The following is a 23260-nucleotide window of genomic DNA, read 5'->3' as shown; positions in this document are numbered from 1 at the left end:
GACTGGGGTCTGTCGGCATTACACAAATACCACCAAGCTCTTTAAATTGAAAAGTTATCTGGGAAAAAATAGTCTGTGAGAGGATAGTACAATGGTTTGACCCTTTTTGTCATACCACATTGTGGCTGAGCTGCTGTACTGTATTAGCTTCCAACACAGAAGTTAAATTTACAAGTCTTAGTGAAGTTTAGTCAACTGTTCATAATCACATCCACCCACCCATCCACAAAAATTCCCCAAATGTTGAGATTAATGGATTCTGTTGGGGATCCCTATTCCCAATGTCCTTGCGTGAACTGCGCCAAATAAATTGTGGGGATTACTTGGAAGTACAGCTGTGAATACTAGCTAATGTGAGCAACCAGGATTTGTTAAGGAGCGCACTAGAGTTGCAGGTAACCTAGTTTCTTTGCAGACTTCCAGCAAGCTCCATATTTGAGACATCAAACTGTCAGCGCTGTGTCTCTTTCTCACAAGGAAAAGGCTTTAATCCCCAACTTTTATAAAAACATTTGTGTTTATTAAACAAGGTAATGATTTAAGTACCAAGTCCCAAATTGTGAGGAATGATTGGGATCAACTCATATTTTAAAAGTGTTTGTAAACTTTAGTTGTAATAGCCTTGCATTCTGTTCTCCTCATTCCAGAAACAAAAGGTTATCTGTTGAGGATGGCAATGACAGCAGGTCCCAGAAGGAATTCTGTCTCTCTCCCTTCCTTTTATTCATGTATGTATTTTTGGCACAAGCTAGCATTGCACATTTCTGGACAATAATCTTTTAGTTTAAGATAATTCTCACTCAATATTGTAGTGCCTTTGGCCTCATTATATCTTCAGCTCTTATTTCCCATTCACAGTATGCTTTTAAACCCCCCAGCAATGCTGAGGCTTGAACATTTGACAATGTGAAGTAATGTTGGCTGCATTGTAGGCATTTTTTTTTTTAATTCTTGGATAACACAGATTTGCCTATTTTAAAAGACACTGCTGAAATGTGAACTCTGGGTGAAATTCACTCCTGTGCAGAGAGGCCTATCTACCACTTAAGTCCTACTTCATACCTCAGAATAGAGATTAAGTGGGACTTAGCAGAGCATATCCTTTGTAATGGTCCTATTCACTCTTTGAGCTTATGAGTGCCACCTGGCAGTGGGCATTCATTTTCAACATAGTCAACAGGGAGCCAAATACATAACTCTCAACAATAGGATCTGTGAACATAATTCCCCATACATTACTGTGAAAACATACTCCTAAGAAAGCAAGTGTTTTTGCTAACTGGAGTCATTTATCCTTAGCATTAAACAATTTGTGGTGTAATAGATATATCATGATCAACAAGTAATCCTTCTTCTATAGAACTAATGCAGCATGTTGCAAGCCACTAGCAGAGTTCTTTTGCTGAAAAGTGATATGGGATGATGATAAACCCTACCACCTTTGTCCCAAAATTGTTAGACATCTGTTAATAATCACAAATGCAGGAAAGACTAGAAGAAGGCAAGGTGGGAACTGGTGTGTGGGTCCCTGTATCCAATTTATTTTGTATTTATTTTTTTTCGAGTGCAAGCTGCCTGGTTGTTGCTGCCAAGACATTTCGGATACAAAGATCTGGATATTACACAAAATCCCTCTCTCCTCTTGGGAAAGATTTTTTAATTTCAGGGTCAGTCATACTGTGCTAAAGGTACTTAGGCACTGCAACACCTGACCCCTAGGTACCCTGCCACCTATTGGAATGCTCAATCCCGAGTTACGTGCCCAGGTTCCACACGCACTGTATGGGGGAGTTTGGTGCCTAAGGAAAGGATCATCAAAAGCCAGCAAGCTAAATGGGAAGCTGCCTGAGGTATCCAGAAGCAAATGCAGAGGAAAGCCCTTTCAGTCAGTCAGCCCTCAAAGGTATTTAGGCTCCTGACTAATGGGCCAGAGGGAGGCACCTATCTCCATCTGGGACTTGCAGCTGTGAAACATCCCCTGAAGTGAGGCATCTAAGCCAGGTCAGCCCAGGCCCTAGCAAATGAAACCCACATCTCTCTCAAAAATAGAGAGAGGGATTATAGCAAGTAGCCTGGTAGTTAGGGCGCCCTCTTGGGACAAGGGAGTAGAGACCTTAACTCACATCACTCATATCCCAGGTGAGTGCCCTCACCACCAGGCTACTTGATATGTGGGGATGGGTGCTCTCAGTCTCTCCTGTTTGAGCTGTTCCATTTCGTATAATTAAATATTCACCAGAGCAGGGACTTAAGCTTGATTCTCTCACATCCCAGATGGGTCCCCTAACCACTGGGTAGGAGAATCACTCTCTCTCTCTTGCTTTCTGGCACAAGGAAATGTAATTATTTATACAAAGTGGAACAGTTTCAACAAGAGAGACCGAGGCAGCCTTAACACAATGATTACCATTAACATATCAATATTTACCAAGAGTTTGAATTTTGAGACATCTCATAATTAGAAACGAAATAATCACAACCACTGTATCTCAGTCGTCTATCATGCTGCTCATACCAACACCTGTATGCTGGAAGTATACCAAACCAATCTCTAGTACAAAACGGTAAAGCTACTTTTGTATTTAAAATAGACTGACACAGAGAATTATTTTCTAACTCCAACCATCAATTTGATCATCTTAAACTAGTACTTTCTGGAGTTGGAGAGCAAGTTGCTGTGTTTTGCTTTATGAAACTTTTCAGCATTTGTGATGACTGTAAATAGAAGTTTACTTATTACATTGAAGCTGACATACTGTGTGGAAACATTACAACTGGAGCCGGTGTAACATTTTCCAACTGAACAATTTTTCCACTAGAAAACAAATTCTGATTAAAAAAATTGAAACACTTTGCAAAAACCTCAATTTTGTTGACGTTTTCGATGAAAAAATTACCTAAGTGCTTCTTGTTAACCATTATAATTTATAATATACAAATCTCATATTCCGTTATAAACTAATATACCAAAATGAAGCACTTTGATAACGTCATTAATTTTGATATTCCTAAAACCATTTTTATTGGGGGTGGGGGGTGGGGGCAAAATTTCATTCTGCAGGAAACTTTGACTTTTTGTTCCAGTTTGGGACAAAAGAAAATTTTGAAACGATGGAATTCCCAATGGACTAGAAATTCAGTTTTAAAACAGTTCTAACTGCATCCTCTCAGAAGTAGAAAGACAAAAATAGACTCTCGGACATCACTATCATACACTATCAGAACTCAGAAGGTTTTTTTAAATGAATTATTAATAGTTCAAATATTATTATAGTATAGCTCTTCATGTATATTACTGTAAATCCTTTATATAAAATTACATTATGCAAATTCTACAAATGCACTGATAAGCACTCAAAAGTCAGAAAAGGAGGTTATGGTTGCATATGCATGTATAAAGTATTTAATAAGAATTTGTATTAGTCTATATATGTAAGACAGAATTCACAAAAGTCTTTCATATGACAAGTACAGTGAACAGTATTTAAATAAATGAAGACCACACCATCTTAACAGAGTAATACTGAAAGTTTTCCTGACTTATTTAAGTTTGTATCTAAATTACCTTCACAGTGAACTGACTGAGCTGTTGGATTGCACCCTAGGAAGGCGGTGATGACGGCTAAAGAGGAAGTGTACTGTACATTGATGGTGTTTAAATAATTTAAACACATACCTTTTTGTTTCATACATCAAATTCAGAGATATTATTACATACATCAAATTCAGAACATTTACACTGGACCATTATGACAATTAAAACAGTGCAAGTGTACCAGAATAGGAACCCATGAAAAAAATCAAAACACGTTTGACATTTAGACAGATAAACAATACGCTGTGCAGTGCATATATTGTTTGAGAAATAGTATGTGATCACGTAATTCAAAGGAAAAAGAGTTAATTCCTCACAAATGTGATCACACAATGTGTGACAAAGCCCATGATGAGAAACACAATATTATTAATGTAAAAATCTTAATATGCTGTGTGTTTCATGCAGTGAGTAATTACGATTTTTGCTTTCATATTTCTGATGTAAACATTTTTGAACAGTAGAAGTGATAGGGCATCAGCTGTGTGGAAAATAGGCAACTGGGTCTAAACTGACTGACGTCCCTCAAAGTGAGAGATACTTGAGAGGTTTATAAACTATTTCCTGACTTTTATGTGCTTACCAATGCAACCTAGTTTGTCTGAAAACATATTTTCTTTATGTGACATTCAAATCCTATCATACAATCAACAGTATAGCAGTATTACTTATTGGAATACCAGAATAATATTTGTATTTATTATTACCCAGGAATAAGTGTGTCATTGTTTTAATATGACCCTCCCTCTACTTAATTTGTGCAAATGAGGTTTAAATATGATCTTCAATGAGAGACTGAAATTCCTTAAGTTATTTATATAGAACTGGTTCTCCAGCAATCTGTAAAATGTTTGACGATGTTTGAGCATGCAATGGTTTAAAAAAAACATTCAAATACAGTTTAAAAACACCTTCTACTTTGAAATTTAAAAGTTGTGATTGGTATAAACAAGTTATCCTGGAAGTCAAAGCAATGGAGGAGGGAAGCAAAGAGGTTGGTTGGGCTGGGAGCCAACATCCAAGGTTAAGAAGTCTGAAAATTAAAAAGTGATTATATGTACCATTATTGTTAAAACATTTAATATTAATGTCCTTTGGTCAGTAGGAACACATTCAAAGGAAAACTTATCTTTGACTGGAATTATTAGCAAAGATGCAAACAGGATTTATTCTCTAATGCTGGGAACCTACAAATTCCTATTACCAGACAGCTAATAAGTTTTAAGTGATGAGCACTCTAAACTGTCAAACTCTCAGCATCATTTCAGCCCCAAAATGTGCTGAAAATTAAACAAGACAAACTTAGACTAAACTTAGACTAAACTTAGACTAAAGACTAAAATATGGCACATGCAGCATATCATTAATGATCAGTTCAAGTGAAAATAAAACAAATTCAGTCAACTATTTTTATGCCCAGTGGCTTGTTTTAAATATTAAATAATAGAACCAACAATAGATGCAGCCATCTGTCCAGTTAGCCCTAAAAACTATACATTGAATGACAGGCTGTTGCGCACGTAAAAAATTTAATCACGATTAATCACGCGCTTAAAAAATGTAATCACAATTAATCACACTGTTAAACAATAATAGAATACCATTTATTTAAATAATTTTGGATGTTTTCTACATTTTCAAATATATTGATTTCAATTACAACAGAATACGAAGTGTATAGTGCTCACTTTATTTTTGATTATAAGTATTTGCACTGTAAAAAAAACCAAAATAAATAGTATTTTTCAATTCATCTAATACAAGTAGTGTAGTGCAATCTCTTTATCATGAAATTTGAACTTACAAATGTAGAATTATATACAAAAAACTGTATTCAAACATAAAACAATGTAAAATGTTAGAGCCTGCAAGTCCACTCAGTCCTAGTTCTTGTTCAGCCAATTGCTCAGACAAACACATTTGTTGACATTTGTAGGAGATAATGCTGCCTGCTTCTTGTTTACAATATCACCTGAAAGTGAGAACAGGCATTCTCACGGCTCTGTTGTAAATGGCGTCACAAGCTATTTACATGTCAGATGTGCTAAAGATTCATATGTCCCTTCGTGCTTCAACCACCATTCCAGGGTACATGTGTCTATGCTGATGATAGGTTCTGCTCGATCACAATCCAAAGCAGTGCAGACCAATGCACGTTCATTTTCACTATCTAAGTCAGATGTCACCAGCAGAAGACTGATTTTCTTTTTTGGTGGTTTGGGTTCTGTAGTGTTGCTCTTTTAAGACTTCTGAAAGCATGCTCCACACCTCCTCCCTCTCAGATTTTGGAAGGCACTTCAGAATCTTAAACCTTGGCTTGAGTGCTGTAGCTATCTTTAGAAATCTCTCATTGATGCCTTTTTTGTGTTTTGTCAAATCTGCAGTGAAAGTTTATTAAAATGAACAATATGTGTTGGGTCATCATCTGAGACTGCTATAACATGAAATATATGGCAGAATGCAGGTAAAACAGAGCAGTGGACATACAAGTCTCCCCCAAGGAGGTAGGTCACAAATTTAATTAACACATTTTTTTAACTAGCGTCATCAGCATAGAAGCATGTCCTCTGGAACAGTGGCTGAAACATGAAGGGGCATACGAATGTTTAGCATATTTGGAACGTAAATACCTTGCAGTGATGGCTATGAAAGTATCATGCAAATGCCTGTTCTCACTTTCTGGTGATACTGTAAATCTGAAGAGGGCAGCATTATCTGCTGTAAATGTAAACAAACTTGGCTGAACAAGAAGTAGGACTGAGTGGACTTGTAGGCTCTGATGTTACATGTTTTGGTTTTGAGTGCAGTTATGTAACAGAAAAAAAATCTACATTTGTAAGTTGCACTTTCACCACAAATAGATTGCACTACAGTACTTGTATGAGGTGAACTGAAAAATATTATTCCTTTTGTTTATCATTTTTACAGTGCAAATATTTGTAATAAAAATAATGTACACTTTGATTTCAATTACGACACAGAATACAATGTATATGAAAATATAGAAAAACATCCAAGATATTTAATACATTTCAATTGGTATTCTATTGTTTAACAGTGTGATTAATCACGATTAATTTTTTTAATTGCATTAACTTTTTTTAGTTAATCGTGTGAGTTAACGGTGATCAATCAGCAGCCCTAATAGTTTTCATGCTACTTTTTCCACAAAACCACTATCGCTATAGTATCCATGCAGTCAATACTGTAATATAAACACAAATTTCCCTGAAATGCACATTATAAGCCACCTGTGCATGAAGCCACTCAGAGAAATAGTAGAGTAAAAGAATGGACTTTTAGGATCACAAATTGAAGGAATTTTATTGAGTGACAAAAGTTACAAATGTCTGTGTAGTTGGAATGAGCATTATAGTGATTTTGATGTCTCCAGTAGCTCTCCCCTGCAGTGAAGACAATTGCTGTAAGTTAGAGCAGTTCAGTGGCTACACTAACTTACAGCAGGGCTGCACTGTCTCCTGACATAAGGAGAATCCAGGCAGTACAAAACTGACTTAGATCCACCTTGGTCTTCCCTCCTCCTGGGCTGTGCATCTTGAAAGGCACAGAACAGACTTCAGCCCATTGTTCTTTAAGAATTCCTAGCCTTGCTTGTTGCAAATTGCAAAATAAATAAAAGATAGTCAACTACCATTATAAGTTCCACTAAATGTTATAAGTATAAATAAAGGAAAGTGTGTTAAATCCTCTAAAGATCTTATGTAAACTGGCAAAAGCAAGGATAAATATTGTGGCAATATATACATGTGATGCCTCTCTGCCTGGAATCCTCTGCAATTCCTATCCACAATCGGTAATTTAAGGACAGAGTGACAGCTTCAGTGTACTGTGACCAACTACTGAGTCTGCTTCTACAGATTCTTACTACTACCTAATCCTATGTATCTCAATATTTACTATGCTGGTGGTTGTGCAATATGTAAGTTTTTAATTGACTGATGCTATAATAGTCAATTTTTTTTTACAAAGGATGTCCTAAATTAGACAAAATATATAGATATGGATGCAATGCACATTCACATGCAAAATAGGTACTCACATGAAATGGTCAATTGGAATTTGTGTGGAATTATGTATTGTGTCTAATTGTGATGCAACGTAAGTGCCAGTTTTTCCAAAAGTTATCATTAATGGTCATCTTACTAAAGTGTACAAATCAAGAAATAGCAAGAACACACCTCAGACTGCATCTCTTAGTCTTACTCTCTACTCCCATTTACTTTTTCTCCACCCACTAAACATAGTTTTTTTTCCTTTTAAGTGATGAGGTCTATGGACTGTTACAAGCTAATGCACACATATGACATCACCAAAAATCCAACCAGCCAATAAGAATGTGGCTTTGCACAATTAATATCTACAGCCAAAACTCTCAGGTCAGGTAAGGCTAAAGAATCCACTAGGCATCTTATCACCACATCTAGGAGCAAAATCTATGCCCAGCACCCAGCCCAAGAAGCTGGAATGGGTGCTGGGGAATTATGAAAGGGTTGCACATCACCCCAACAAGCTTGTGGAGTAATTAGTGAGCTGTTCCACAGAAATTACTTCAGATCCATGGCTGAAACAGCCTCATTTTCCCCTAATGCGGCCACACCACAGGGCAGAGGTCCAGAAAGCCTATACAGTCATGCATTTTCTGGCCCAAATTCCACTCTTTCTTACCTGTCCTCCACCTCCCCAGCCCCTTGTGCTGTTGCTTTAGTGTGACAAGAGGGAGAGATACTTTCATGGACTACTATATATCGCAAATAAGCTATGGACTAGCTGTATCCAGATATAACTTTATTAAAAGTTGGTGGGCAGATGGGTTAGGGGATACTGCAGAAGTGGTGGTCAATATCTGTTTGAAGGTATACACTAAGTAGTTTCCTTAAAGAAAAAACATTTCCAAATGAGTTTTTGAAATTTAAAATGTTTCATGAAACTCCTATACATTTTCCTCAAACCTCTCCCCATCCCTAATTTTACTTAGGTTGTTAGATCTCCAAACAGGTGCAGTACCAAATCAGAATCTTAAAAAAAAAAAATGCTCTGACATGTAGTGAAACGTTGTATTAATGTGCACTGAATTTAAGAACACTTTAATAAAAGTCAACTGACCCACAGAATGTAAAACAAACTTTTGAATTTCTCATTGCTCTAGCTTAGAAGCAACACTTCATTCTCTATGACACACAAAGATTTTTAAGAACTGAAGTGAGGGTAGGACACACTATAATAAAAACCACTGAAACACATTCATGCCTTGTTACTTTCAACAAATACTGTTTGCTTTTGAAAAATGGAGAGATGTGGAATAACTACTTCTGATAGGTTTACTGGCATTTTTTTAGTCACATTCGCAAATGTGGTTTGCACTCAAAAGATTCATTCTATTTAGGCACATTTTGATGGTCTGGTTCTCTACTGCCTTGCAATTTGTGAAATCATTTACACATGTGTAAAACGGGAGGCACACAAGATCATCTCTAAGCCAGGTGCAAAACAACGGAGATGTAGGCCATGGATCTTTACACCCAGAAATGAGTATATCTGTGAACACACTGCTTAAAATCTCACATTTGAAAAAATCATATTTTTGTCTTAAAATTTCCTCTCAACCAAAACAAAAGTATTTTTCAAGTATCTTTAGAAACTTTGCAAGCATTTTCTAAAGGTGGCTAAAACTACAAGTATAGTAGTTGATTTTCATGCAAGTGCACTCCTTTACATCTACACGTAAAACAATTTCAGGGGCACTATGTCCTCAGATCTCCCATCATTTCTCTACTCTGTCCAATGCAAACATTTAATCTTTGATAAAGAATAGTAATAGACAGTAAGAAAATGGTGTGAAAATTAAACAGTAACAACAAATCATCTCTTGTATAGCTATTCTTAAATAATCCACTAAAAGCAACTCTCCATCCTGGTTTCTTCACTGAGGAAAGAGACATAGCCATGCAGCCATTACACAAGACAAAGCATTACTGGGCTTTAGAAGAAAGACACTGGAGCCTGAAAAATTCTTCTGATGCTTATGTTATATTGCCAACATTATTTAAATCTCTAATAAATGAAATAGGAACTTGGAGCCATTTTTTTAATGTTCGGCTGAAATGAGTGCCTGCTTTTTAAAATATCTACCCCCTCTTTTCTATGCTGAAAAAACTACAATACAGAACAAACTGTAATACTGTAAAAATATTTGATATCTTGTTACCTTTTATTTCAGAGCATAGCTCTGGCTTGGATCTTCCAATCTGGAACAAAGCCCTCCTTCACTATGGATAAAATAAACACTCATGATCCTATTATAAACTAATCTAATCTGAACGAAAAAGATACAAAGTGCAACTTGAGTCTATAAAGAAAATGCGTACTTCAAGGTTATTGCCAGTAGAGAGTCCCATTGCTCTCATATGGAAGAAGATATATAGTAAAGTGTTTAAGTAAAACCAATGCTAAAAAATGTAGAACACACACAGGCTAAATTGTTATGACTACACTTCTTACGGTTCCAGACAGAAGTGCTCTCAGCAATAGCCTCTTGTAAGCTCCTGCATCCTCCTCCAACTACACAAAGTATTTAGAGTTTTTCAAAATAACAAAGATTCAGCAACTATTCAGCAAAGTGAACTTTAAAAAGAGAATTAGGACTGTTAGTAAAAAGGGTGCCATTTTTAATAAACAAGATTTCAACACTGCTAGATGAGAGAAACCATTACAGAAAAGTGAAACAATTTAGTTGCAGTTAACTTAATTTTGTTAACAAGCCTGAGTATTTCATTTTCAAAATGAAAGCACACTGAGCATTTGTCCTTCATTCCTTCACCATTTGCTTACCCCAGGAATAATGTGTTTCGTTTGAGGAGACATCAGACATCTGTCATGCATGTCAGACTACTTCAGTGTGGACTAGACCTGCCAGAAGGAATACTTCTCACAGGAGCAAAATCTCAGAAACAAAACAAACGCACCAGTAAAAACTAAAGATGACCAAGTCTGTTTTGTTAGCCATCAGCTGAGTTCTTTTTCCTTCTAAGGCCTGATTTAAAGTTCCAGTTTTGCCTACACAGAGCTTTACTGTTCTTCAGAAATTTCTCTCAGCTATTGATCTAATTCAGTTCCTATACTCGGTTACAGCTCAGCAGTGAACCCCATCAACATCGATTAATAAGTTAGGGTAGAAGGGTTTTCTCCATTCTTATCATAGAAAAGGAGCTTGCATGCTTGTTGGAGCAATATAAAATTTTATTAATTTCAGGTGCATGCCTTGGAGCAGGCTTAGGCCAGAATGCTAAATAATGACAGACTTGTTGCCTGACCTCCTGTAAATATATAATAATTGGTTATCCATCCAGAAGTAACATTTTTTTTTAAGAAGGAAACAATCATTGAAAAGTATTCCTACATATCTATAGGCAATCAAACTTATTGTTTCCTATGCACAGTTATTAGCAGTTGATATATTAAGAGGGGTTATGTGTGAAAACAATACAACTCAAACTAGGTTGAAAATCTCATTCTGTGGCCATTTTTAAATTATAAGATTTTACAAAGAGTATCAACCATACTATTTTGTTTGTGAAAACAGCTTCTTCAAAAAATGCACTGTTTTTTCAAACAAAGGACCCAATCCTGCAAATATTTATGTGTGGGGACTTTTACACATGTGCATAGTCCCAATGAACTCAATGGGAATACTCATGTACACAAAGGTACTTAAGTGTTTGCAGGATTGAAGCCCTACTCTTTAAATGAGTATGTGGATTAAGTGTAAAAAAGAATGTAGTATTTATCGTGGTATGTTGGATACATAACCAACAAAGCAAAATGTCCCTCAGAGTCAGAGGACTATGCACTTGCAGCTCCAGCCGAAGTCAATTGGAGCTGAATGCACACTGCACCTCTAAAGATCAAACTCCTAATGTGTATTTCTTTACACGAGTCAAACTGGGATAAGCCACAAAGTTTAAATGCAGATCCAAACTTTCAGAAGTCCAGGACATTGAGGGGCTACTACTGAGTAGGACCTATAGAACAGCCACTGAACATTGCTTTCCTCCTCATTCAACCTCGGAGCAGCCATGCTGTGAGATGCAGAGAGCTGAGCAGGGGATGCAGAGCGTGACCATGATTCTGCATGAGTGGGTTGGGATGGAAAGGAAGGGATATGGGAGGCTGAATTAAACGAGAAGGTCAGAAAACCAGCACTGCCTCGGCTATGCTGGGGTGACAAGGATAAGCTTGGCCTGATCTGCTTTCAGTTTGAGGATGACCGTGGAATGATCAGGATTGGAGGAAAAGTGTATAGGAGAGCTGACTGCCAGCTGAAATGGAAGGAGTGGGTTACGGAACCTGGACTGAAGCCCCCTCGAGAGCAGAACAGACAGCATTTCTGGTTGTCCCTGTAGTGAACAGGTCAATTGTTGGGATGTCCAATGCTGCAAAAATAACTCTCAGAATACTGGGCTTTAGGAAAAAAATTCCTGCTGAGATGATCTGCGAGATGATTCTGGATCCCAGGCAAGTGACTGGTTATAGGAGTGATACTCTCATTGATGTAGAACTGCCACAGCCTGATCACCTCTTGACAGAGCACCCTGGAGTGTGCTCACCCTTACCTATTCACATAATAGATCAGGGTGGTTTTGTCAGAAAGTATGTGAAGTACCAAACCCTGGATGCAGTCTAGGAAAGTGAGACAGGCATTGTAAATGGCCCAAAGCTCGAGGACATTGATATGCAGTGGAGCTTCCTGCTCCGACCACAGGCCCTGGACCTTTAGCAACCAGACGCAGTCTCCAACCTATCAGCGAGATGTCGGTGGGAATAGTACAGTAGTCCTTCTGCATAGCCATGGTATACAGTAATTACTGAGTGTGTGATAATTTGTTCTTATGTCCCACAAGGTGTGTTGTTACACACTCTGAGGGTGATAACTCTGCAGAAAAGATAACTCACTAATTGTACTATAATTTAATAATAAATTAGTTGTTTGAGATCACACACTGAGACAGTGGCATAGCAGAGCATAGGCTCCAACAGTTTATACTCCACATATAAATCATTCATTCTGAGGATCACAATAAAGAACTACTATATATAATTTAAGGGCTTGTCTTCCTTGTAAAAATAAATTAGGGGCAACACTACATCTCATCCACACACAAAAGCCTATAGCTCAACTGTGGTGGTGCTTTTAACTCAAATTGGCGGGCCTGTCAGGGGACATAAACTCCAGTTGGAGTTAGCACAACTCAACAGCTAGTAACACCATCACTCTGTGCTGCTAATAATGACGGTATAGTGTGGCAATACATCTCCTTTGAATCACCGGCCTCCGCGTTTCTCCTTCTGGTGGTGGGGCCTGGAGTAAATCAGTCCCACTCAGGAGAGTTGTTATTCCTCTCTCAGGTTCTATTTTTGAATATTTACAAGGTGGACCTCAGGGTAAGCCCTAGCAGTATTCTCCAGCCAAACACAAAAAGGGAATCTCTTTCCCTGCCCCGTCTCTGGGGTGTTGCCTTATTATGCTGGCTTCTGGATGTCAGTCCTTCTCCAGTCCATTGGTTCAGTTGCTTCCTCTAAACTAAGGAAAGCAGCCTTCCACCCAGGAGAAGCCTTTTCTCCTTGCGGCCACTAGCTCTCCTGCAGCTTATCTCTCCTCCCACTCTCTCACAGGCAGCCCTTAACTGGACTCAGGTGTTCCTAGTTGACCTGAAGTAACCTCTTTTTAGCTTGGGGGAAAAGGGATATGGGAAAAGAACCTTTACCATATTAGGGCTGATATATTTGCCTTCCACCCCTCTTTGATAGCTGTCCAGTCTGACTTTTTCACAGTACATAGAGTGTTATTTCACAGTGTGGCCACTCTCACTCAAACTAGGCTAACTAACTGGAGTATAGATCATTTGAGTTAACTGTGCAGTGAAGACAGCTATAGAATTTTCTAAGGCCATGTGTACATGGGGTCACTCTGGGCAAGTCTACACTAGAGCACTGCAACAGTGCGCACTGTAGCACATCTGGTGAAGACACACTATGCTGATGGGACACAAAGCAAATTGTGTCCATATATCTATTTAGTCGATAGAAAGTGGCGTTTCCCGCAGCTCCCATTGGCCGGGAACGGTGAACCATGGTCACTGGAAGCTGCAGGCGGCCATGCCTGCGGACAGTCAATGGAAACACTGTCTTGTGGCCTGCCAGCGAACTACTCTGACGGGCTGCATGCTTACATTGCCCACCTCTGGTTTAATGTGTCTGTGCTATCAGAGAAGGAACATCAGATTACATAATAAAAATGACTGTCACTCGTATTCAAGTCTGACTAGAACCGGAAATTAGTTTCTACATGTAGGGTTCAGGAAACATGTCAGGGCAAGCTGGCGTCTACGATCCCTCCTACTGTTGACCAAGGTGGCAAAATGATATTATGTTGCTTATTCTGCTTCCTTAGAAGCGGCGTGCCAAGCTCACCTGTAATGGTCCATATCCTCCCAGGTCATTAAGTCCAGCCCAGCAGACTGTATGTGCTCCTTGACGCAATCCTTGTAGCGGAGTTTGGAATGGCCATACTTCCTACTGCCTTTTTCAAAATCACTAAACAGAACTCCCTTAGGCAGTCAATTGTTATACATATGTAAAACATGGCCGACCCAGGTCATTTACCTCTATGTTAGCATGGCTTCCATGCTTAGCATGGCTGTCAGCCATAGCACTTCATTGTCGGTGATTTTGTCAGACCATTTGATTCCCATAATGTTGCACAGGTGGCGTTGTTGCAGACCATTACGTTTTTGATATGTCAACGAGAAAGTGGGCAGGTCTCTACCGAGTATAGAAGACAAGGAAGCACAACAGCTCTGTAAAACTTGGCATTTTGTGGATACTTTGACCCCCCGTCTTGTCCATAGTCTTTTTTGTGGACAACCAAAAGTTGCGGCAGCTGACTTTAAGCATGCTGAAAGTTCGTTGTCAATATTGTTCTCATCAGTAACTGTGCTACATAGGTAGCACAAGGACTTGACATTGTTTAATTGGCAGCCATTCAATTTTATTTCTGGTGGTGATGGAAGTGATGGGTTAGTGCCAGGAGATGGTTGGTACAGGATTTGTGTTTTCTTTACATTAAAACAGAGGCTAAAAAGGGATACAGCATGGGCAAAGGAATTCAACAAATGTTGCAGGTCATTATAGGAAAGGGCAACAAATGCTGAGTCATCGGCATACAGTAGGTCCATTGCTTGACTTTGCTGGGATTTTCTTCTGTCCTTGAATTGGTGGAGGTTTAGAAGTCTGCCATAGAATTGTGTTGTTAGAGTACTTGTGGCACCTTAGAGACTAACCAATTTATTTGAGCATAAGCTTTCGTGAGCTACAGATGAAGTGAGCTGTAGCTCACAAAAGCTTATGCTCAAATAAATTGGTTAGTCTCTAAGGTGCCACAAGTACTCCTTTTCTTTTTGCGAATACAGACTAACACGGCTGTTACTCTGAAACCTGTTGTTAGAGTGACACCTGTAGTGGTCGTATGTGCGGCAACTTCTCGCACTCCAACCAGGAACAAAGTAATAATGTACAGGCAAGCACACAGCCCCGTTTAACCCCTTGGGCTACAGGTAAGGGAACACATGAATCAGCATGGATGTTGTCATGGAAGTAGTGTTTAAGGTTGATTAGTTTGTCTGGCCAACCAAACTTTGCAAGAAGGCACCAGACAGCAGAGTGTCCAACAGAGTCAAATGCCTTACTAAGGTTGACAAAGGCAACATACAAGGGCATTCGTTGGTCAGCAGCTTTCTCCTGTAACTGGTGTAAGGTAAATATAATGTTGGCAGTGCTGCATGATGAACGAGAACCACACTGGGATTCAGGGAGTATATCATCTTCAATAACCTGAAGCATTTTCAGCAAGAGCTTACCCAGGGTCTTACCAGTGATGAAGAAGAGCAAAATGCCATGATAATTGCCACAGTCACATTTGTTCCCTTTGCACTTGTAGATTGTTATGATTTTGGCATCTTTTAAATCCTGGAATAAAACCTCGTTTTCCCAGCAAAAGTAAACAGGTCTAGCAAAGCTTTGTGAAGTGTAGGCCCACTGTGTTTCAGCACTTCAGTTGGGATTTCTTTGGCTCCAGCTGCCTTTCTGTTTGCCATTTACATAAGTGTTTTCTTATTCTCCTCCAATGTTCGTGGATCTTTGAGTTCAAATTGAACTGATCTTTGTTTGATTGAGTCCACTATTTGATCATTTGCGCTCAGCTATGATTGAGTAGAGTTACAAAATGTTCCTCCCAACTTTCTAGTATCATACTGTGCTCAGTCAAGAGGGTGCCACCAGTGGATAGGATTGGACAGTTATTGTGGTCCATAAACGGAATTTAACTCATGAAAAAAACCTCTAGTGTTATTAGTATCAGCAAGAACTTGTAGTTCTGTTGTTTTATTTCTCCAAGCGTCATCCGTCTCCCACAGATTTTTCTGCACTGTAGATTTTGATTTCCTGAAGGCTTCTACAGCCGCGAGAGAGAAGGGGTTGTTCTGTTCAACTTGGTGTATGGCTCAGTGGGCCACAAGGAGTGCTTGAATATTGTTGTCATTTGCATCAAACCAATCCACATTTTGTTGAGTTGGAACACCAAGGATTACTTTAGCTGTTGATAGCACTGACATTTGAAAAGTGTCCCACCTTTCATCAACTGTTCTGCTTACTCTTGCATGGCACAATTTAATTGTGCAGCATGAATGGAAGTTGCTAACTGGGTTCTCTCCTCTTCGGTGCAAAGTTTCGAAACATCAACATGTTGGTTCAGTTTTGGAGCAATTTTCAATCTAGGATGATGAATCCTGATACTCAGTTTAGTATGGATAAGTTGGCGATCCATAAAGCATTCTGTGCCTCACATAGCCCTGGTAACATAAACATCCTTCAGGCCTTTACGACAAGTGATCACATAGCCCAGAAGGTGCCATTGTTTTGACTGAGGGTGCTACCAGGAATAGAACCACTTTTCTGGAAAGTTGAAAAAGGTGTTCATAACAGCAAAGTCAAACTCTGTGCAGAGTCTTAGGAGTAGTTCTCCATTTGTATTTAACGACCCACTTCAGAATTTCCCCATGACTCTGTTCCAAGTGGTATAATCATCTCCAAAGCGAGCACTGAAGTCACCCAATAATAAGATTTTGTCACTGCTGGGTATGTTTCTTAGAGTGTCATTCACCTGGTGAAAGAACTGAGTCTTTCATTTCTTCTGGAGCAAGTATTGTTGGGGCATAGGACTTATTATTGTCAAAAAGTGGTTGTGGGACTGTAGTACCCTCAATGTCATTAAGTACTCAGATATTGACACAAGTTGCTGTGGTAGTTTATTAAAGATGGAGTTTGCTATTGCAAGACCTACCCAGCAAAGACTGGCGTTTTGATCTGCCTTGTAACCTGATCAGTAGAAAGTGTATTCTTTTTCTCTAAGCGCACCACTGTCATGTAGTCTAGTTTTGGATAAGGCAGTGATATCTACTTGGTACCTGTGTAGCTCTTTTGCGATTAATGCAGTTCTCCTGAGAGCTCCATTTTCCTTTAAGTCAAGTAGTGTGCCAATATTCTAGCATCTGATTGTCAGTTTCTGTCTGTTTTTGTGATTGTTTCTCCCACTTAAAAAGGGAGATCCTGCTGATCATGGGAAACCAGCCAGGAATCAGTGAGAGGTGAGCCTTTTTACCCCAACTTTTACAGGGGCCTTCTCAAATTGAAGCAGGATGGGCTTCTCTGAATAGAGCCCCCTGGTTGCCTAAGTAGGACCTCATGTTCCCATCACTGAACAAGAGTCATATGAGCCTCACACCTTGCCCGTTCATATGGAGATGATTGGCTACTGGCTTTCAACTTCTAGGGCCTGTCAGCACCACCTACAAAACTCATGCCACAAGTCTTTTGGTGAAGGGTTGTTGAATGATGATGGTGAGGTCCTGGAAGGTGGAAACTATTGATACCAGTAGATTGTCCATGCAGAATAGTTTAATGTGCAACCTGCGATGCGTAGTAACAAGATCCACGCTCTAGGATGTGGCAACCTTTACCCAATAAAGAGCTGAGGCTCGATAGCTGGAGGGTGCTGTGTCTGCCCCACAGTATCTGCTAACTCAGCTATGTACCTCAGTGTACCTGCCACTGTTCAAAGAGGGGCCTCCGCTAAGCTTGATGGCCCATATTAGGATTCTTTCACACAGTTGAGCCCTAACTGTTTGCCCTGCTGATGATGAAAGGTGTGCACATAGATTCACCAGTCCCAGATCCAAATCCTGGACATTTAGCCCAGATGAGGACGTACAGGAAAGGTGGGGATAACCTCCAAGGTGATCATTAGATTACAACCTTTAAAAGTATACACATAAAAAAGGGTCAACATCACAGTTTGGCTAAACTGACTAAAAATACATGATTTTTCTCTCATTGTGCTTCCATCTATGCCATAAAAAATGGATGACTGACATGGTTGTCTGTGTTCTATGTACAATCTTTGTTGGAAAATCATTTATCAGAGAATAATGAGTTTCAGATAGATCTTATCTTACAATATAGACGTAATCATCCTTTAACAGGCTGACAATTCACAACTCACATTTATTTTTATCAGATAAGGATATGGAAGTAATGAAATAATCCTCTCATATTAATCTGAAAGGCATTGTTTTGTGGTTTACAGTTTGACACCACTTTCTTCTGTTGATACTGAAGCAGTTGCTCTCCAGTTAAAATGTACACTGAAAAGATCTGTAGCACATAGAATGTCTCAGATTAAAGTGTAACAGCACATTTTTTCAATATAATGTAATAAATTGTAACAACCTTTTATTACAAAATAAGGAAGAGATGGCAAAAATGCATCTGTCCTCCTATAAGAGAGTGTAACAAATTTAGACAAGCTACAGTATGTTACAAAAACCAAAAACTCTGTGTTGAACCATTATTAAGGTTGCAGTTCAAGCACTGAAAGGTTAGGAAATGGCAGAATTAAGGTTCCCCGTGCTTGACCCCTTCTGCTCCATCCCTGTGCACTGCACCCCAGTCCCAGTCTCCCTCCCTGTGTTCCTCATCCAATCTCCTTTCCCCAGACCTCCCTCACACTTACCTTGCTCTTTGTCTCCTTGCCCTGCCAATCCCAGCTCACCCCTATGACCTAGCTGCTTGTCGGATCTGTCTCCCCTCAGTTCCTTCACCCTACTCCAGTCATCCCTAATCCCAATCTCCTTGCCCAGCCAGTCCCAATATCCACCTCTGGCTCCTTGTCCAATCTCAGTGTCCCCCTCCTCACCATTGGCTCCTATCCCTTCCCACCCACATATATACACCATGTTTCCTTCCCCATCTCTTAGTTCCAGTCTCCTCTGAGGTCAGATTAAATGATCTACTCAGTCCCTCTGGCCTTAATATCTAGAATCTATTAATTCTCTGCTCTCCCCTAGTTCCCAGTCCCATGCTCCTTGCCCAGCCAGTCCCGGTCTCCCCCACACCCCAACTCCTAATCATAATTTCCCTCCCCTGACTCTGCACCAACCTCCAGTCTCAGTTGTGTGTCATCCACCCTCCCTAGGCTCCTTGTCCCAATCTACTCCATCCCCGCCAGTGCAACTCTTGTCACCTCTCTACCTGAATTAGGTAGCTTCCACCTCCTCACTGTCTGGGTACTAGAGGGGGTGGAAAATTGGGCGCATGGAAGAGACAGTCTCCCTGGTCTCAGTTCTAGTACCAGGTCCCAGCACAGCCTACAGCAAGCTAGTGCTGCAACTGCAGGGAAAGTGCTATTGAGCCCCATGCAGCCCCAGGCTTGAGTATGCTCAGCGAGGATGGAATCTTTGGAGATTTTAGCTGGGTATCTCCAGCAAACTTCTACCAAGTATGTGTGAAATGCAATCTTTCAAAGTTTTACAATTTGGCCAAATTTTGATGAATTTCAATTGGAACAGCAAACGGCACATCCCTGACACAAAGGCCACACCCCTGCCAAATTTTAAGACCAAACCATGGGAGAGATCTTGTGCTTCTCAAAGAGGTCACCTACATTTTCCAACATGAGCAAAACAAGCTATTTTTTCACAGTATTGTTCTCAGAAACAACAGAATTAATTTGGTTCACGCAGGGACCTCAATGTTCAAAGTTAATTTATTAAGACTAAACCTCTCTGGCCTCTTCTGGGCAAGGTTCTCCTACTTAATAACTTAATGTAATGTGTAGCAAGTCACTTGCATGCTATAAATTAGGCCAGTTAGGCAGCCCACATAGTGTTAAGATGTGATTTTTGGACAAATTATGCATTTAAATCATTTAAATAAAATTTGAACACCATTGGTATTTGCTAATTTCCAGGCTAACTCCCTTTTCTCCTTCAGTTTAGCTCACCTTTATCAGTTATTTATTTCTGTAAAAGTCTGGCAATATATGGAAGAGAGTTAGGAAATAAAAATCACAAATATTCTTAGTTGATTTTATGAGTCAGGTGGAGCTGGATTACATAATGAGCTCATGCTAAATGCAGGACTTTCCCTTTCCATTTGTTCCACAGTTACACACAGTCTACATTATTGATGTCATCCATTATCATTAATTTATCTTTAGGCTAAGAAAGCAAATAAAAATTACTTTCCTCAAATTGGGACTATTTCTGCAGCATCCTCTGAGGCAAAACTCCCGAAGACGTCAAGATTGGCTCATTATGACCAACACCATTTCCATTCCCATCATATTCCTATACTAACATTACCTGTTTTAAAAGTCAGTATACAGAGTATAATTAACTAATATTAAATAAAATATGCCTTTATCTTGAGTCATATATTTAACATTTCAAACTATTTGGATTCCACAATAGACTTACACTAAAAATGGATTTTACCTCATCCTTTAAAAAAGTCATAGTAAAGTGTATCAGCTTAGAGTAGAGTCAAATACACCCTTTTATACCAGGTTTGAATCTGTTCATTAGTTTATTATCTAACATTGAAATGAGTCTCCTCTATGGACACAAGAGATTTCAGTAGCAGAATAAATCATGCATATTAAATCTAAGTGCATTAGCCACAGAGAGAAGTCAAGAATCAGAAAGTAATCAGAGAAGGTAATTAAGAGGATGACTGTGTGTCCCAGATTGGGTGTATGGACAGTATTTAGACAAGAGGGGGCTGGAAGGAAGCTTGCAGAAGAGCACAGCTACTGCACGCCATTTCTAGTATACAGCAGACATGACCTTGGACAGATTTAATCCATGAGGAGGACGCTTAAGTAAACTGTAGAGACACACAATGTGAATTATAAAGGCAATTGAGCAAATTTTATACACTAGGAAAAGAGAGAGAGAAACAGAAACAGGAAAGGAAATACAACAAAGTGCAGAAAGTCATGTGCCTAAACAGGTATCTTATCTCCCTGATTGATGTTGAATTTGATGATAAAATAATGAACAAAAAATAAATAATGAAAATAGCTAAATATCTAATTTATTGCATAAAGGCTATATTCTACCCGGTGTCTTGGAGGAGACCTCCCACGGACAGCAGCGAGATAGACAACAGGAAATATTGTATGGACTGTAATGAAAAACAGAGTTCAGCTCTCTCTCCACAATGTATGCTATATCCCTTCCCTAAATTATTAAGAGCTGAAGAAATTTTGTAAGCTTGTTTTAAATTAAAAATAATGCTAATCCATTTCCCTTTATTTTTATCACATGAAAGTCAGAAACAAACACACTTTGTTGCTGCAGGCAGTGCTTGTTCAGGAACGACGTATATTTCTCCTGTTCACCTCAGTGACAGCATGCAACACCCTGCTACTTCAGCTCTTAGGCCTGGAGTCTATGCTGCCAGTAAAGGCAAAGATTTACAGAACTGCATGGTGGTTTGACAACAGGGACAAGTGGGATGTAGGATGAGGCTGCCAAACTCATTCTCACTTGTAATCACTGAGGATTTGAACCCAGGGGCTGAATCTATTAAAGTCAATGGCTGAACTCACAGATTTCACCCCAGATTTCTTTAAATCCAATGGACTTTTAAGAAAAAATAAATTATTCAGAATCATTTTTTAAAATGTAATTCTTTTTAACCAAGTGTTCTCTTTCTCTATAACTTTTTTTTTTCTCTTTCTTTGCTCTGCATTCCTCAACTTTCCTCCTCTTAACCTGCCCTCTTCCTATGTCAGCTGTCTGGAATTTCACAAGATTCCTGATTTCTCTGAAGTACTCAGGAGATAAGGAATCATGCAAATTTAACTTTGTTCCCATTGGCATGGCATCAAACCAGATGGGCAGCTGTAAATTAACAGCAAAACATTTTTAGTTTTTTATATCTACAGTGCCAGTTACATTAAGATGAGGCCTGCCCAGGAACACTGTTGCATTTTCATAAAACCCCCTCTACTTTTTTATTGTGACATACAGTAGATTTGGTCACGGGACATTTATTTGTTGTGAACTTATTTATTTATTTCACCAGTAAAATCTTTTAGGTCATCTGTGTAAAAATGAGCTTTTTAAATCACAGTGGTGAGTTTGTATGAGTATCTATTCAAGTGCTTGTAACAATCAGGTTGTTTGGGGCCCATAGTACTTCTCATATCTTCAGATTTTATTTGATTTACAAGATATTTTGTGACAAGCCTCTTTGTCAGAGTATTCCAAAGTGTGTGTGTGTATGTATATGTATATGTGTGCGTGTGTGTGTGTATATATATATATCAAGCCTGCCAAATTGGGTCAAGCCAGATAATGAAAACAGGTCATGTTATCGCTGCAAAAATGTCAAGATTTAAACATTTCCTAAACTGAGGCTGCAAGGTTTTCTTGTTGTTAAGTAATGCAATACATTTTCAACATAATTTGTTTTGTCCTTGTTTGTATGTGAGTGACTGATTTAAATGTAGCAGAATAACATTTCCCTTCAAAGGTAAATCAATTAGTTCAAAATTATCGGGCCTCCCAATGCAGAACAGGACACCTAAGGATTTTATTTTACTGTTTATTTTCATAGTTTATTCTTCATCTTTCTGTCAGCCAGAAAGCAAGCAAAAAAAAAAAATCACACTTTAGGGAACTGAATTCCTTGCACATCTTAAAGAGTCATCAAATTCAGTTGTTACTGGGGCGGGGCGGGGCGGGTGCAAGGAAAGTAGGATTAAGGCCTTGATTTAATATTCCAATTCGGGGTGTGGTGGGGAGAGTATAAAGTGAGGTGACAAATACAAGCAATTATCATAGATATGTACAGATTTCCTCCTACAGATAAGGGACATTCTCAATCAGAATAAGTTGCCTCCTGCCTGCCCTTCCTAGCATGCTTCACAATGATTGTTTCTTTGTAAGGAGATTTAGGCAGTTTGCGTCAATCAAGGATTTAACAAGAGAGATAAATGCCATCCCCTCTTAACATACACAAACAGCTGCCAGAACCTGTCTCCATGTTCTGAGGGAATACCGGCAACAAGCAAAATTATTCACGTTGGTCATTTCTGTATTCTCTGCATTTTTTAAAATTTACTGCAAAAAATTTACATTTTAATTGTAAGGTTGATTCACTTGCCCTCATATTTTTCCAATAAAAGCAAAGATTTAACAGGAACTATCCGGTAAAAGGCATCTAAAGATAGTAGAAGTGGCATAA

General features: G+C 39.0%; 1 protein-coding gene across 4 annotated transcripts in view; it reads right to left on the bottom strand.

Moving 5' to 3' along the window:
- Window positions 1–23260, bottom strand: part of CACNB2 (calcium voltage-gated channel auxiliary subunit beta 2) — a 395376-nt gene that overhangs the window by 179126 nt on the left and 192990 nt on the right. Inside the window, exon 1 of one of the 4 annotated variants that reach the window (XM_084619153.1) lies at window positions 10445–10536. The exons of the other annotated variants lie outside the window; for them this stretch is intronic. Within the exon in view, the coding sequence (XP_084475279.1) occupies window positions 10445–10495 (51 nt within the window). The 5' untranslated portion in view covers window positions 10496–10536. Of the gene's footprint in view, window positions 1–10444; window positions 10537–23260 lie in introns of those variants that run through there. 4 annotated transcript variants of the gene reach the window in all.

This window comes from Lepidochelys olivacea (assembly GCF_965140295.1).
Source record: "Lepidochelys olivacea isolate rLepOli2 genome assembly, chromosome: 2".
Lineage (NCBI taxonomy): Eukaryota > Metazoa > Chordata > Testudines > Cheloniidae > Lepidochelys > Lepidochelys olivacea.
The sequence above is the reverse complement of the archived record's forward strand: the minus strand, read 5'-3'. Positions and strand labels throughout refer to the sequence as shown.